The sequence below is a fragment of the Phacochoerus africanus genome, chromosome 6, assembly GCF_016906955.1.
Source record: "Phacochoerus africanus isolate WHEZ1 chromosome 6, ROS_Pafr_v1, whole genome shotgun sequence".
Taxonomy (NCBI): Eukaryota; Metazoa; Chordata; class Mammalia; order Artiodactyla; family Suidae; genus Phacochoerus; species Phacochoerus africanus.
The window spans coordinates 120,755,005-120,771,031 of NC_062549.1; the positions used below are offsets into that span (position 1 = coordinate 120,755,005).

Genomic DNA, 16,027 nt, shown 5'->3' on the forward strand with positions numbered 1-16,027 from the left:
GAGAAACTACCATCCCTTTCTTAACTACACAGAAGGATTTAAGTTAGGTTTTCTCAGAAAAGAGCTATTTATCCAAGTGGCTCCATCTATTTGACAATATATAACTGTCATATAACTATATAGCTATATAACTACCAAACATCTGCTCTTCTTTTTATTGTCCTATAATGACCTTGCTATTCATGGAAGCTCCATGTCTTTAATCCTTTTTCTTAGATCAGGATGGCATAGACTTCATCTTGTCTTCCTTTTCTGAACCTCTCATATATATGGGATATCTGTACATATAACATTAAATTTCATTTTCTCCTGTTAATCTACCTCATGTCAGTTTCATTCTTAGACCAGCCTAGGGAGCCTAGAAAGGTAGAGGAAAGTTTTCTTCCTTCTCAACATAGGCTGATAAATTACAAAATGGTCACTTAAAACAGATACCCTTTTGGAGTTCCCTGGTGGCTCAGTGGGTTAAGGATCCAGCATTGTCACTGCTGTGGCTCTGGTCACTGCTGTGGCACAGGTTCAGTCTCTGGCTGGGGAACCACCGAATGCCCTGGGGTTGGCCAGCCCCCCCCCAAAAAAAAACAATAACAAAAAACCAGTATCCTTTCATATGTGGAACAACGCATTAACCAAGTGCCAGGGCACATGACTTGGTGAACTGAGTATGGACTCTGCTTACCTCCCTGGTCAAATTCTCCTGTGCAGAACATAGCCTGTGGCCTAGATTGGACTTATCCTGGTGAAGAAAATTAGGAGTAGGGGGTATAGCCAGCAAAGGAGGACCCCAGGGCTTTAAAGTATGGCTCTTGGAAATTGGACCATAAGAAAAAATCAGCCTAATTTGAAGGAAACATTTCTAGAATTGTCTTCTCAGACCATGACAGCAAGAGAGAACCTGTTTGGATGAACTGCACAGAAACCACCTGCAGGGACGCAGAGCACACATTTAAGCATTTGGCAAGATAGAAGTATGACCGATTAGGCTTGAGCTTCCTGGTGTGACTTGACTTGTCATTTTACCCTAACCTTATGTAACATGGTTTCAAAATAGAAAATCAAAGTAAGGCTGGTGACATTCCCACAATTACAATAGAAATGGAATAGCTTAATTAGTAAATCATTAACTGGCAGGATTCCTATAAGTAAAAATGTACATATTTAAGGTGGCTTATTGTAACATTTATACCATTTATTTTATAATATACTAATTCGAATGTAAAAGTGAATGTAAATTGCCAGAAATTAACATGCAATGTGAAGAAAAGTCCTTTTATCCTCTGCAACTGTAGCATTTGGCAGATTCAGGAATAAATAATCTTTTGTGGCAAGGGTATGCCTTATCAAACATATGCAGATCAGCACTAATTAATGCTAATTAAGGTTTCCTGTCTATCTAGTTGGAAAAACGTCCAAATGTTATGAAATCCAGTTAGTATGCCTATTACGCTAATTGTTTTATATGGGGTGGTTCTTAATTAAAATATGTAAATTGACCTTAATTGCTATATACTAATGGGGGTTCATGTTATCTCACTAAAAGTGACAAGATGGTGAGGAGGGGTACTTAAATGACTAATTCTGATAAATCCTTAACTAAATGACCTTTACTCAAAATTAATTTTAATTGGAAGTTGGCTCAAGAAACATTTTCCTTCTTAGTTTCTTTTTAGTTTTTAGTAATGTAAGAATGTTACTCTTCTTTGTTCATATAGCTTTAGAAGCAGTTGTGGATTGTTAATTACACTTAACAAGCAAGTTAATTTGACTGTTTACTGTTTATAGTTACCAGGAAGTTATTGATATCCTCATTTCAGTCTTGGGAAAAATGAGTTCTCATTGAATGTGAATTTATAGTTAGAATCATATAGGTAAGTCAACCCAGTTAGTTTGCTAGAATGTGTGTTAAAAGTTTGATGAGCCAGTAGTGCTAATATGTACTCCTCGGCTGATTTACATTAAAATTACTTTTTAGGAAAAAAGATATTTTTCTTTACTAAACATTAATTCTTATTTGACTTAAAATCTCATTGGAGACACTTAGATCAAATAGACTGAAATGATAGTCTTACATTTTACTTGTCATGTTTTTATTTATTACTTAATTGCAAACAAATGGAAATGCGCACGCTCAAAACCAATGTAAATGAATTTACATATTTTTCCACTATGCTACACTTACAGTTATAGAAAGTAAATAGAGCTAACAAATATTTTACTTTTTCTCTTGAAAGTAGTTTATGTTCAACAGTAATGTAAAATATATTAAAAATGTGAGACAGGACTTTAGTAGAATACTGTCATATGGAAATGAGCATAGAATAAATAGTTTTTCTTTGTCCAAAGATACCCAATATTTTTACTCTTTCAACAGGACATAGTGACAAATGTCTCACCCAGAATCATCCGGGGGACTACCTCTGGCCCCATGTATGGCCCTGGACAAAGCTCCTTCCTGAATATTGAGCTCATCAGTGAAAAAACAGCTGCATATTGGTGTCAAAGTGTCACTGAACTAAAAGCTGACTTTCCAGACAATGTAAGTGTGATTTAACGTCTAAAACAAAAGAATTGCCATAAGTTGGTGAATGTTTATTTAAACATCCAATTCATAGGCTTATAAATATTAATGTGTATAATATATTTTATTAAAGAATCTGCCAGTTGCTTTGCAGATGCATAGAAAGATAAAAAAGAAAGAAAAGCTCAAGAACTCATAAAAATCCACACAGTGTGAGGCTTTTTTATAAATGGGTGCCATGTAGATGGAAGAAGTATCTACATAAGCAGGAGGAAGAGAAATGAAATACTTATTTTATTGAGTTGGTTTTCACTGTATGTGGCCAGTATTTATGAAGGTGATGACCTTAGGAAGAAATTGCAGACTGTAAATCATCTTAAATACAACACTGAAGCAGAGGCAGAATTTCTTATATAGTTTAGTAATATTTTTTTTCCAGTGAGAAATAATTTGCTAAATAATTTTAACAAGTTATTCTGAATGAGTCAAGTATCTTTTATAAAATCTGTTTTTTTCTTCTGAAGTACTGTATACACATATTACAGTGAAATCAGGCTTGCATATAATATTTCATTTCTTTGTATTTTCTATATATTGCCTATAGGTTTTTAGCCCGCAGAGTGTTTTCCCATCAGTAATTGATTAGGGTTGTCCTCAGTGTCATTCTTTCATTCTCCTCCTCCCCCCCCACCCCCCTTCACCATGCTCACATATGCATACACATACATTTTTCTCCTTTGCTCCTTCTCAGTGAGCTGGTGATGAATTGAGGTTGAGGTTTGGGACAATGTATGTTTATGTTTGTAGAAAAGATTTTTCTATGTTATTCCTTCAAAGACAGTGAGAACACTTCAAGTATTCTAATGATAACTATTTTAAAATCAAATGAAATTTGGGGATGTTTGCCTACAAACTGATAAATCAGAATATTTTGAAGGAACTTTAGCTATCACACTATTGCCTAGCTCATCAGGTTTCTTTTTTCTGGTTTAGAAAGTGCCAATTGTTTCACAATTCTCTCTTATTTTGAAACAGAATAGAATCACATAGGATATAATTTACCTTCTTCAATTCAACCCTTCAGATGTGAAGGGAACTAAAAAGGCCGTCTGAAATCTATAGTTTCTGTTTATTAGGAATTTTTCACTTTCTGAGCTTGATGTTGCAATTATCTCTGTTTCACATTATGTAAATTAGCTCATAACATGAGTTATGAACTGTGCATTTTGTCAAGAATCCACGTGTTCTGGGAAGCTTTTCTTAGAATGTTATTTTCCCCATTTCACAGATGAGGAAACTGAGGCATATACAGTGAAGTAACATGCCCTCAGCTCATAGCTATTATATAATCAAGCCAGAATTTGAACTTGAAGTTTTCTTTTGGCATCTGTGCATCTGCTCATATTGCAGTATTATTTCAGGCCTTTTAAGTTGCAGTTCTGATCTGACCCCTAGCCTGGGAATTTCCATATGCCAAGAGTGCAGTCCTGAAAAGATAAAAATCAAACGAACAAGCAAAACAAACAAACAAAAAACTGAGTATTATTTACATTAATGCAAAACCAGAGCAGTATGAAATAGTCCTTCAGGGGTATTTAGATGAGCCAATGTATCTGAAAAAAATCCCTTTTTTTGGAAAGTAATTTCTACCAATAACTTATCTTAAGCTCGCCTGATACTTTCTACCCTCTCTTGAGCAGGAAAAAGATGTTATAATAATGACCTCCAAGAAATGACAGTAAGTAGACAAGAGAGCTGAGACAAAACCCTTGCTTTTTGATTCCACAGTCAAGTAGAAAGACTTGAACACATTTAAATGTTCTTTTCAATATCCCTGCAAACAATTTTTTTCTCCTATAATGCTTTTTTCTTCTGAGCAAACAATACATGCTTTTCTTGTTTCTAATTCTTTCACCATTTAGAGTATACTTATTATTCTTTTTCTGTATCCTTAGAACTAATTTCTAACATTTTTACTCCCCATATCAAAGATAACATTTTAAATACAATTAAAATGGCATTCCTGTTTGAACCCACAGAAATAATGTGTGTGCACCTAGATATTGCCATGCTGAGAGTAGAATATCCCCCACTGTTTTGGAATTACTCTGATGCCAAGCCCAATGAGCTGAGTGAAAGAAGGTGACCCTTCATTTTCCAAGTTTAATTATCACTCTCACTGGCGTTTTCCCACATCATTCTCGAGTGCGTAGCTGCCACCTTTAATGACAGGGATCAGATAATTCAACCCATTGTGGCAGCTTCTAAGCAAGGGCTAACTTTTCCGAAAAAGAAATTGTGCTGGGGGGGCATGTGGGTCAGCTGATGGCAGCAGCTAGTATCTTGATTTCCAGAGAGAGTAGAGACCACTTGACCATGAACTAGAGGAGAGAGCTGGAAAAACATCTTGAATATAAAGACGCTAAGACTCCTGAAATATATTGTAAGGGCTTGTCTCTTAACTGTCACAAAATTAATCCAAAGCCTATACTTATACCAGACTTCTCCTTGGCTTTCAAGTTTTCCTTTCATTTATCTGCAAATTAAATTTGGCACACTGATCATTGTAGTGACAATTTATTACTAAGAGTGTTTTTTTCTTTCTGAGATTTTGCAATGCTTATGATGAAATGTATTGTGTAATTAGGGCTTACAGAAATCAATTTTAAGTGAATCGTTTCATTCTCACTGTAAAATCCTTAGAAATCCTATATTTTAGGCTTGTAAAAAAGTTTACCAAAAAAAAAAAAAAAAGAAGAAGATTACTTGCCGCATTTTGTCTGAATGCACCGAATTAGCAAGCAGAGACTGACATTTTCTATCATTTGAGGCAGCTACAATAAGAGTTAGGCAAAAGATTGGGATTCAGCAGTGAATCAGTTGGTGGAGCTAGAAAAGGGCATGATGGCTTTGTTAGAGAAATTAATAAAGGAAGAACAATCGGTATGTAAATATACTTCTATTATAAGACACCTCATTTCTGCTGAAACCCTTTCTCAGTTCATTACTGCGAGATGAGCACTGCACACACTACATTCACAATTGCTCTAAAGAAGTCACTCTTCATCAGCATTCTGAAGGTGCTTTCCTGACCAGTAGCCTCTAAGTATGGAATTCTTAACCTGGTGTGTGAGCCATGGCCTCCTCAGGCACCCCGGTGAAGCCTAAAAGCCTCTTTTCAGACAATTATCTTTGAAAGGCTAAAACAAAATTCGTAAGGTTGTAAAGAACTCCTATTATACCAAAATTCTTGAAGTATTTTAAAAGACGTGATGTAGTAAAATAAGTTACTCTTTAGTAAGGCCCTAAAATACAGTCTAATGGCAGATCGAATCACTACTGTGATTTCAATATAATGGTGACTATAAGTGACACCCTGTGATATCTGCGGTAACTCTGCAACTCTGCAGGAATTTCTGTGGTTTCTGTTGGTGCAAAGTTACAGGTGTTGATAGTGTTACTATGGTCTGTTGCTTCACGATGGGGGACATGCTAAATTTCAGTGAGAGGCTAGTGAAGATAAAGATTTAATTTTTTTCCATCCAAGTTCATGAATTTCCTGTTATTTAGCAAAAGTTCTGAGGACCTTAGATTAAGAAACTGTGTCCCACATTTCTCAGTTCTCATTGCATATTAGAATCTCCTGGGGAGCTTCAAAAAATGTTATTTATAGTTCGGCCCTGTACTAGCTCAATCATTTAAGAAATTCTGACATGGATAGAGTGAATATATATATTTATATGTGTACATATTCTTAATATTCTACAAAGAATAAAAATTATTTGAGTTCTACAAAGAATAAAAATAAATCATGGCTGAGTAGTATTCCATTGTGTATATATACCACATCTTCCGAATCCAATCATCTGTTGATGGACATTTGGGTTGTTTCCATGTCCTGGCTATTGTGAATAGTGCTGCTATGAACATGCGGGTGCACGTGTCTCTTTTAAGCAGAGTTTTGTCCAGATAGATGCCCAAGAGTGGGATTGCGGGGTCATATGGAAATTCTATGTATAGATTTCTAAGGTATCTCCAAACTGTTCTCCATAGTGGCTGTACCAGTTTACATTCCCACCAACAGTGCAGGAGGGTTCCTTTTTCTCCACACCCCCTCCAGCACTTGTTATTTGTGGATTTATTAATGATGGCCATTCTGACTGGTGTGAGGTGGTATCTCATGGTAGTTTTGATTTGCATTTCTCTAATAATCAGGGATGTTGAGCATTTTTTTCATGTGCTTGTTGGCCATCTGTACATCTTCCTTGGAGAAATGTCTACTCAGGTCTTTTGCTCATTTTTCAGTTGGGTTGTTGGCTTCTTTGCTGTTGAGTTGTGTAAGTTGTAAATACTACTCAGCCATAAAAAAGAACAAAATAATGCCATTTGCAGCAACATGGATGGAACTAGAGACTCTCCTACTGAGTGAAGTAAGTCAGAAAGAGAAAGACAAATACCATATGATATCACTTATATCTGGAGTCTAATATACGGCACAAGTGAATCTTTCCACAGAAAAGAAAATCATGGACTTGAAGAATAGACTTGTGGTTGCCAAGGAGGATGGGGAGGGAGTTGAATGGATTAGGAGCTTGGGGTTAATAGATGCAAACTATTGCCTTTGGAATGGTTTAGTAATAAGATCCTGCTGTATAGCACTGGAAACTGTGTGTAGTCACTTATGATGGAGCGTGATCATGTCCGAAAATAGAATGTGTACATGTATGTGTAACTGGGTCACCATGCTGTACAGTAGAAAAAAAAATGTATTGGGGAAATAACAAGTGATTACAATTAAAAAAAATTTAAAAGGAAAAAAAATAAACCCCAAAGTTAATGGTATGTTTATATCCAAAAAAAAAGAATAAAAATAAATAATAATAAAAATGAACCATAACCTACAAAAAATAAAAATAAAACATGGAAATTTAAAGTATTAGGGTGTATGGTGCAAAACTGTCCATGCGCAGTTATCCTAACAAATATCTGTTTTCACTTTTCTAGAGCAAGTGAAGTCTATTTAGGATTTAGAGTCAGAATGCACTTAAATCTCAGCATTTCCTCTGACTTGCTGTTTTTTGACGTTCAGTCCCAACTTTTCACCAGTGTGATAACAATACCTATCCATAGAGTTTGTTGTAAAGTTTAAACAAGATATTATATTTAATGAGTTCGACACATTGCTAGCATTCACGGTTATCAATTATATTGCATAGAATGCCTTTATGCATTTAGCTTTTGTTCCTATTTAAAGTAATAATTTGTTTTTAGGAAATATTCTGAGAAGTATATTTGGAAAATTGAAGGAAATATATTTATAGCTTATGAATTATATTGCCCAATTGACTTTCAAAACATTTTTGAACCAACAGTTCATACAAAAGACACTATTTCAGAAATAATTACCAATTAAATAATTAAAGGAGAATTTACTAAATGTTTTTTAGTGGTCCTTCTGAGCTTGAATTTATTATATATCATGTAGAACATATGTCTTCTGATTCCTTTCCCAGTGTTTTATTCATTATACTTCCTTGCTTTTATGTCATTCATTAATTTGACTTAATAGCTTCTGATTAAATTAAGACAAATAATGACAGTTATTTTCTTGGTCTCAGCACAGAAGCAAAGGAAAATTAAAGTATGCTTAATTCTACAAAGAGGAACAGCCAAAATGAATCAAAATACATAATATAGCTCATAGTTATGGGATTTGTTTATGGCTCCATGTAGCCAAGTATTTTCTTGAGTTAGGGTTTTCCTAGTTCCTTAAAATAAAACATTACCTGCACTCTAGTAGGGACTGAATTTGCTCTCTCTACTATGAAATAACAGCTTGGTCTTTTTTTTACGTAAGTTAACCAGGACCACTGGTCCCTGAGAGATGGAAAACAATGGACATGAACACTGCTATTGTCCCAGAAAGTTTCCAGACTCCATTTAAGGCAACAGAAACCAGTTAGAAACAGAGATCTTTGTGCATTGAGGAGACAGAACTGAGGGTGCAGATGGAACAAGGTGCCTAGAATTCACAAGACAGTGCATCACAAAGCAGAGAGCTGCATACAGAAAGAACTTCAGAGATCTGTAGAGGGTCCCTCTTGAGTGTTAGCAGAGGAAGGGTCAGCGCACACTTTTTAGTAAATTATGAGACTACAGAAATAACTTTCTGAATGGATTACAGGGATGAGTACTCAGTTCTTACATAGATCTGGGAATAATGACTCTTCCTGACAACCAGACTTGAAAACCCTATGATTCACAAGTGACCATAGGCTGAACACTGACTTAGTCATGCCCTACAAACCTAAAAGGCCAGACCTGAAAGGATAAAAATGTATCCAGGTAATTTAACTACAACTCAGAAAAACTCAGTAATATTTAAGGAAAACAAAATATCTAGTACAAAAAAAGATAAAGTTCAATGTCTGGCATCCAATTAAAAAATAACCTAGTATGTAAAGAAATATGAAAATAAACTCAAAATAAGAATAAAATCAACCAAAACTGATGTGATGTTAAAATTAGCAGATAAGTACATTAAAACTGCTACTGTAACTATATTCTATATGTTCAAAAGCTGAATTAAGATGTGGAAAATAGATTAAAGATACAAATCAAACTTCTAGGTATGAAAACTACAATGAAAGTGATGAAAAACACACTGGAAGTTACAGAGGGCATATTGGGCACTGCAGAAGAAATAAGTAGTAAATTTGAAGATACAGCAATAAAAACTATCAAAAATGAAACAAAGAAAGAAAGAGATAGATAGAAGGAGTGAAGAGAAGGTAAACATGATTGGTGAGCTGGAGTCAACTTCAAGCAGCCTAGTGTACACTGGAATTCTCGAAATTTGAGGAAATATTAGACCAAACTTTCCCAGTTTTTCTTAAAACAAGCTTCCTCCCCCAAACAAAACAAAACAAAAAAACCAAAAAATAATAAACAAGAAACTTGATAAACTTCAAGCATAAGAAACATGAAGACAGTTACACCCAAGTAATATATCATAATCAAATGTACTAAACCAGTTATAAAGAGCCAAAGCAGCCAGGGACAAAAAGTATGTTCCCTACAGAGGAACAAACATAAGCATTACTGCTGTGGTTTATCATCAGAAACAATGTAAGCCAGAAGACAACATCTTTAAAGTGCTGAAAGACTAAAAAACAAAAACAAAACCTGTTACCCTAGATTTCAAAATTCAGTAATATAACTTTCAAAACACAGGTGAAATAAATACTTTTTCAAACAAAAAACTGGAAGAATTCATCACTGGCAAGTCTGCACTACCGGAACTGTTAAAATGTTTTAAGCTGAAGGGAAATAAGTTGAAATAAGAATCTACACCAAGGAATAAGAGCACCAGAATTTATAACTACATGGGTAAATATTAACTCACTTTAAAGAGAATTGGTTGATTAAACAAAAACTTATAGTGTGGGGGTTTATCACATATGTTTATCACAAAATATATGAAAACAATGGTGCAAAAGTTGTGAGGAAGAAAATGGAAGTATACTACTGTGAGATTCAAAAATCTTATGTCAAGTTTTACTTGAAGATAGACTCTGATAACTTAAATATGTATACTCTAAGCTCTAAGCAACCACTCAGATAATATGATAAAACAGAAACATGAAGGGTATGAGATAGATTCATAGAGTACTCAAACCAAAAGAAAGTATAGTTAAACCTGTGTCAATAATCACATTAAGTGTAAATGGTCTAAAGACCTCAATTAAAAGGCAGGTATTTTTCATATTTTACTTTATTTTATTTATTTTTTGTCTTTTTAGGGCCATGTCCATGGCATAAGTAAGTATGCAGGCTAGGGGTCAGATCAGAACTGCAGCTGCTGGCCTACACCACAGCCACATCAACGTCAGATCCTTAACCCACTGAGCGAGGCCAGGGATCAAACTCTCATCCTTATGGATACTAGTCAGGTTCCTTAGCTACTGAGCCACGATGGGAACTCCTGTATTTTTATTTTTAAAAAAGCAAAATCCAATAGTATGCAGCCTGAAAAAAAATTAAAATATGAAGACACAAATAGAATATTGAAACAATGGAAGGAGACACACCATGCTAACTCTAATCAAATAAAATCTCATATAATTGATAACAAAGTAGTTATAAAAGCAAAGAATATTATCAAGGACAAAAAAGATAATTTTATAATATTGAAAAAATCAGTTCCTCCGGAATTGATCACAATCCTAAACACTTAAGGCACTTAATAACAAAGCTTCAGGATACCTGAATAAAAATCTAATAGAACTGCAAGGAGCAATGGAAAAACTCAAACTTATAATTAGAGTTAATACCTGCCTGTCAGTAATTAATAAAACAATAGAATGAATCTATTGAAGATTTGGGAAATGCTATCAACTTACCTAATGGATATTTATAGGACACACTCTCCAATGGCAGCAGAATACACAGTCATTTCAAATACATGCATAAATTTATTATAATAGGCCATATTCTGAACCATTAAAAAGTCTCTAATTTTAAAAAATTAAATTCATCCAAAGTATATACTCTGACCACAACAAAATTAAATTTGTAGTCAAAAACAGGAATAGGAGTTCCCGCCGTAGCTCAGTGGTTAAGGAATCCAACTAGGAATCATGAGGCTGCAGGTTTGATCCCTGGCGTTGCTCAATGGGTTAAGGATCCGGTGTTGCCGTGAGCTGTGGTGTAGATTGCAGACACGGCTCGGATCCTGCATTGCTGTGGCTGTGGCGTAGGCCAGCAGCTATGGCTCCAATTGGACCCCTAGCCTGGGAACCTCCACATGCCACAGGTGCGTCCCTAGAAAAGACAAAAAACAAAAAACAAAAAACAACCCAAAAAACCCCCAGGAATATATTTGTAAAAACTCCAAATATTTAGAAAATAAATATTTATCACAATAACCCGTGGTTAACCATTGGTTATCTCAGTAACCATTCTTCATAGTAGCTTTATTTCTGATAACAAAAACTGAATGATCCAGTTGAACAGATCAGCAAATTGTGGTGTATAATACAATAAAGTACTACTCAGCAATAAAAAAGAATGAACTCCTGACACATACAGCAACATAGATTAATCTAAGAAATTACGAAAAGAAAATCCATCAAACCCCCCAAATGCACAGATTTTATGATAAGACTGTAGAAAATGTTGACTGATCCATAGTGACACAAAGTAGATTAATGGTTGACTTATAGACAGGGAAGGAGTTAGCGGGAGGGATTATAAACAGTCACAAGGAAATTGGGGAGCATGATAGATGTATTCATTATCTTGATTATGATGATGGTTTCAAAGTATATATACATGTCAAAACTCATAAAATTGTAAGCTTTAAATATATGTAATTTATTATATGTAAAATTTTGTATAATATATAGTGTACATAGAATTATATTTCAGTAAATTGGTTTTAAAAGACTCAAGAGATTAAATTTGAAATTAGAAAGGCTCTTCTCATGGATATGTCCTGGTAATTAATCCCATGTTGGATTGCATATCTAAAAACCTTTGTCATCCAGCTCTTCAATCCCTACCCATTGCCCAAGCCATCAGTCAATCGTATTCCACAAAATTTTGTAGCATTTTGATTGTATTCACTCTGATATGAAGTCATGGGAGCTTCACATGAGGTTAAAAATGACCTTATGCAGTATTAAGAAAGAAAAGAAATACTGGGTGTATTTTTAAGCTTCTGCTTTGTGGGAGATTAAAGGACTAGTGATTTGTGTCATTCAGTAAAGGACAAATCCTAAGAAAAATCCATCAAAGCGTTTTAGTCTCATTGTATATACAAGCTTTGACTGCCTACAACATACTTTTCTCAAATTCTCCTCCACTTGGTAATTTGTCAGTCTGCTTTTTTTTTCTTTTCTTTTTTTTTTTTTTAGGGCCACATTTCCAGCATATGGAAGTTCCCAGGGTAGGGGTCAAATCCGAATTCCAGAAGTAGTCCTACACCCCAGCCTCAGCAACCTCAGATCTGAGTTGCATCTGCCAGCTACACTGCAGCTTGTGTCAATTACATGTGTTGTATTAACTTTGTTACAAACTACTTAGCATATTTTACTTTTTAAAATTTTTTTTTTGCCACTGGGCGTTTTACTCTTTTACATTGTACCCTACAGGGAATATTCCAGAAATTTATTTTTCATGGGGAACGAAACAAATTTCATATTTTTCCCCTTAGGTCTTCTAAGGTATTTACTTGAAAATATTCTCTTTATTCTTTAAGGTTTTTTTTTTTTAAGGTAAATGTTTAGTACTATTTTAAAGGTTTACATATTGTACTTAAATACCTGTTTTCCTATTTCAATGATCATTTACGGTTGGGTCATTAATTCAGTTTAATCAGAATTTAAGGCTATATCTGTAACCCACAAATATGATTCAGTTAATTGTAGACCCTCTTAAAGGAGAATGGTCACGGAGATATTGGACTTTCAATTTAATCACCAGGCCACTTTGATATTTCGTCCTTAAAATAACACAAATGAAGAAAACTTTAATAGAACAAACCTGTGTAAAACGAACCCTTAAATTTACCTAAAATTGTATTCTGTGGGCTATGTCTTCATTTTAAGAATCAAAGACAAGAAAATATACATTAGAACGAGGGCCCCATCACAGGGGACTTGTGATTATCCATAGAGAAGAATGGGTGAATGAAATTCATCGGTAAAGATACAGTATTTTACCAGTCTCTTCTACCAAAAGATATTTTTATTTTTTTCTTAATATAAAAGGTATTTTTTTAAAAAAAGAAGAAAAAAACCGTAATTTTTGGCAATGAGACTATTCCCAAGGAACGTCCTGAATCTTAATGGAAGAAAAAGAAGTAAAAATTGTCAAAGATGTTTTATGAATTCAAAAGCCTGACAACTTATTAATTTTGTATAGACAGTTACAGTAAACAAATTTGTATTTCTCTGAGTTGATCTCACAGTAATCTTGTAAGGAAGACATGCCTGAATTTCATCCCCATTTCATGTTAAAATCTGATATCCAGATAAAAGTAATTTCCCAACGATACTTTCAGACTGTCAGTGGTAAAATTTCAAATTGGTAACAGTATATCTGACGTACAAACACTCACAATGGAAGAAATTTATTATTATTTTTAAAAAGTCAGGCTTCAGATTACTTAAAAATGTCCGTGTATGATTCACTTTTTCTTTTCACCTGGGTTTTCTTCCCCTTCTGGTGGAGGTGCTAATGAGCAGAGAAATGGGAAAGGTAATCAGCCAGAGGGAAGAGAAGGATCAAAGACCTAGATAATTCACAAACTGGAAAATGAGCTCCGACCTAATCAAGATTGGATTGTAAATAGGATAGAAAGAATTTATGCATCCCTGGTATTGGCCTGAATAGCATTTGTACCCAATCCAAGGAAAGTATTTGTGAATTTCATAGCTGGCTATTTTTTTCTCCCTTTGAGATTTTTTTTCCCCCTAACCTAATGACCCATTGTGTACATGAAGCAAAGAAATAACTTATCATTAAAGTTGTTTTTGAGGTAGATATTTCACTTTGCATGGTTTTAAAATGCCTAGAGCATTAATAAGGAAGGAGTTAACTATTAATACAGCTTCTTTGGGGGTTTCTGACCTATATACTTATCACCCAAAAGGAAATTTTGTGTAATATTTTATTCATGAAAAATTTAAGGAAGTAACTAGATTGACTAATCTTCCCATAATAAATAATTTAATTTAACTTTGTGCTGCTTTTTGCATTTTAATTTTTTCATACTAAGTCCTTTAAAATTCCCAGTATTAAAATGATGAAGTGTTTTGTGGATGTTTTAGTTTAAGTTGTAAATTTAGTTATAACTCTTGGGTTGCAAGGTTGGATTATAGGGGAGGTGTCAGTGTAGGAAATGAACACATTTATGGACTGGAAAAGCTATGCACACAATAAGTTTTTAGATGAACTATGGGAAAACAGTTTAAAAATCAGCATGAAAAAATGACATACAGCGGAGTTCCCGTCGTGGCACAGTGGTTAACAAATCCGAATAGAAATCATGAGGTTGTGGGTTCGATCCCTGGCATTGCTCAGTGGGTTAAGGGTCTGGCATTGCCATGAGCTGTGATGTGGTGTAGGTTGCAGATGCGGCTGGCATCCTGCGTTGCTGTGGCTCTGGCGTAGGCCGGCTGCTACAGCTCCGATTAGACCCCTAGCCTGGGAACCTCCATATGCCGCAGGAGTGGCTCAAGAAAAGGCTAAAAAAAAAAAAAAAAATTAAAAAAAATGACCTACAGCAATAATTGTTGTTCTTACTGAAACTATAATTACACTTTACATACTTAACATTTAATATACTTTCATATCTGCTGTATTCAGCTCCAGGGCTTTGTATCACAGTTTATGACTCAGAATTGTTGTGTCTGCTTAGAAGGTCCTAGAAGGTGAAAATACCTTCTAAGACCTTCCCAGTCCAAATGCCACCAGAATATATGGTTAGATTGTGACTTTGAATTTCAGACAGGACTTCAGTTTCTAGTTAGGAGATAGAAAGCCAGAAGAGATTACACTCGTGCCCTAACAATCAGAACAAGTCAAATAAACAGCAAAATTGGATTTTTAAAAAACTATCTGAGAATGCAGATTACTTTAATAAACTCAATTCCAGAAAATGATAAGCTCTTCTTGGAGAAAAGACTCATGGTGACTTTGCTTCCTAGAGGATTGCTGGGAGGGAGAGGAAGTCACAACAGAGAAAGCAGTGTAAGAGTTAAAGGCTGTTTAATGGATGTGTCAGGAATGGCAGGTTGTGTGAAAATATCAAGGAGCCTGGGCAGAGACCTTGCCAGTTTTAGAAACCAAGTCTTCCCCATGTTATTTCATTGAGTTGCCTACCTGAAGTGGGGCCAAGGCAGCAGAGTTCAAAGAAATCATCCCTAAGGGAAGCAGGACCTTCTCCATTTACAAGGCAGAGGCCTACTGAAGGCTGGGGTGGGAAAAGAGCCCTGAGAGAGATTCTCCAAGGCATTCTAGGCCTTCACCAATTATATTGTAGTCGCTTTTTTGAAGGCTTGAGGAAGGCAAGCTCAGCACAAAGATGCTGAAGCACAGAAAGCCCGTGTGAAACTAGAGAGCAAAGGAGACACCCTAAGCAACACAAAAAGTTAGCAGCTGGTCTGCAAGCAGCAAGAAATACCCCACAGTTTGGAAAGTTGGTGGCTGGACTAATCATAATAAAGAGACTCTGGAGTCTTTGTGGGGCTCAGTTCCTGAGTCCTACTGTAGAGAAAGGTCTGATCAAACCCTTGAAACATTTGAAGCCAGTGGAGAACTATATCTAGCAAAACCACCACCCAGCCCAGAATCACTTTCTGCAGATTCCTTCAACTCAGTCTCCTACATTAGCACCTGATGATAGAAGGGCTGCATCCCTTTCTGAGATAATTTTTACTTATTTAAGTCTCAGCTGTTCTTTTATGGAAATTATTTGGCATACAATAAAAAAAATATAAGACA

General features: G+C 35.2%; 1 protein-coding gene across 2 annotated transcripts in view; it reads left to right on the plus strand.

Annotated features, from left to right (window-relative positions):
• Window positions 1–16,027, plus strand: part of DPYD (dihydropyrimidine dehydrogenase) — a 787,163-nt gene that overhangs the window by 467,012 nt on the left and 304,124 nt on the right. For both annotated transcript variants that reach the window (XM_047785224.1, XM_047785223.1), the window contains exon 14: window positions 2,372–2,536. In XM_047785224.1, coding sequence (XP_047641180.1) covers window positions 2,372–2,536 — 165 coding nt within the window. The remainder of the gene's footprint in view (window positions 1–2,371; window positions 2,537–16,027) is intronic.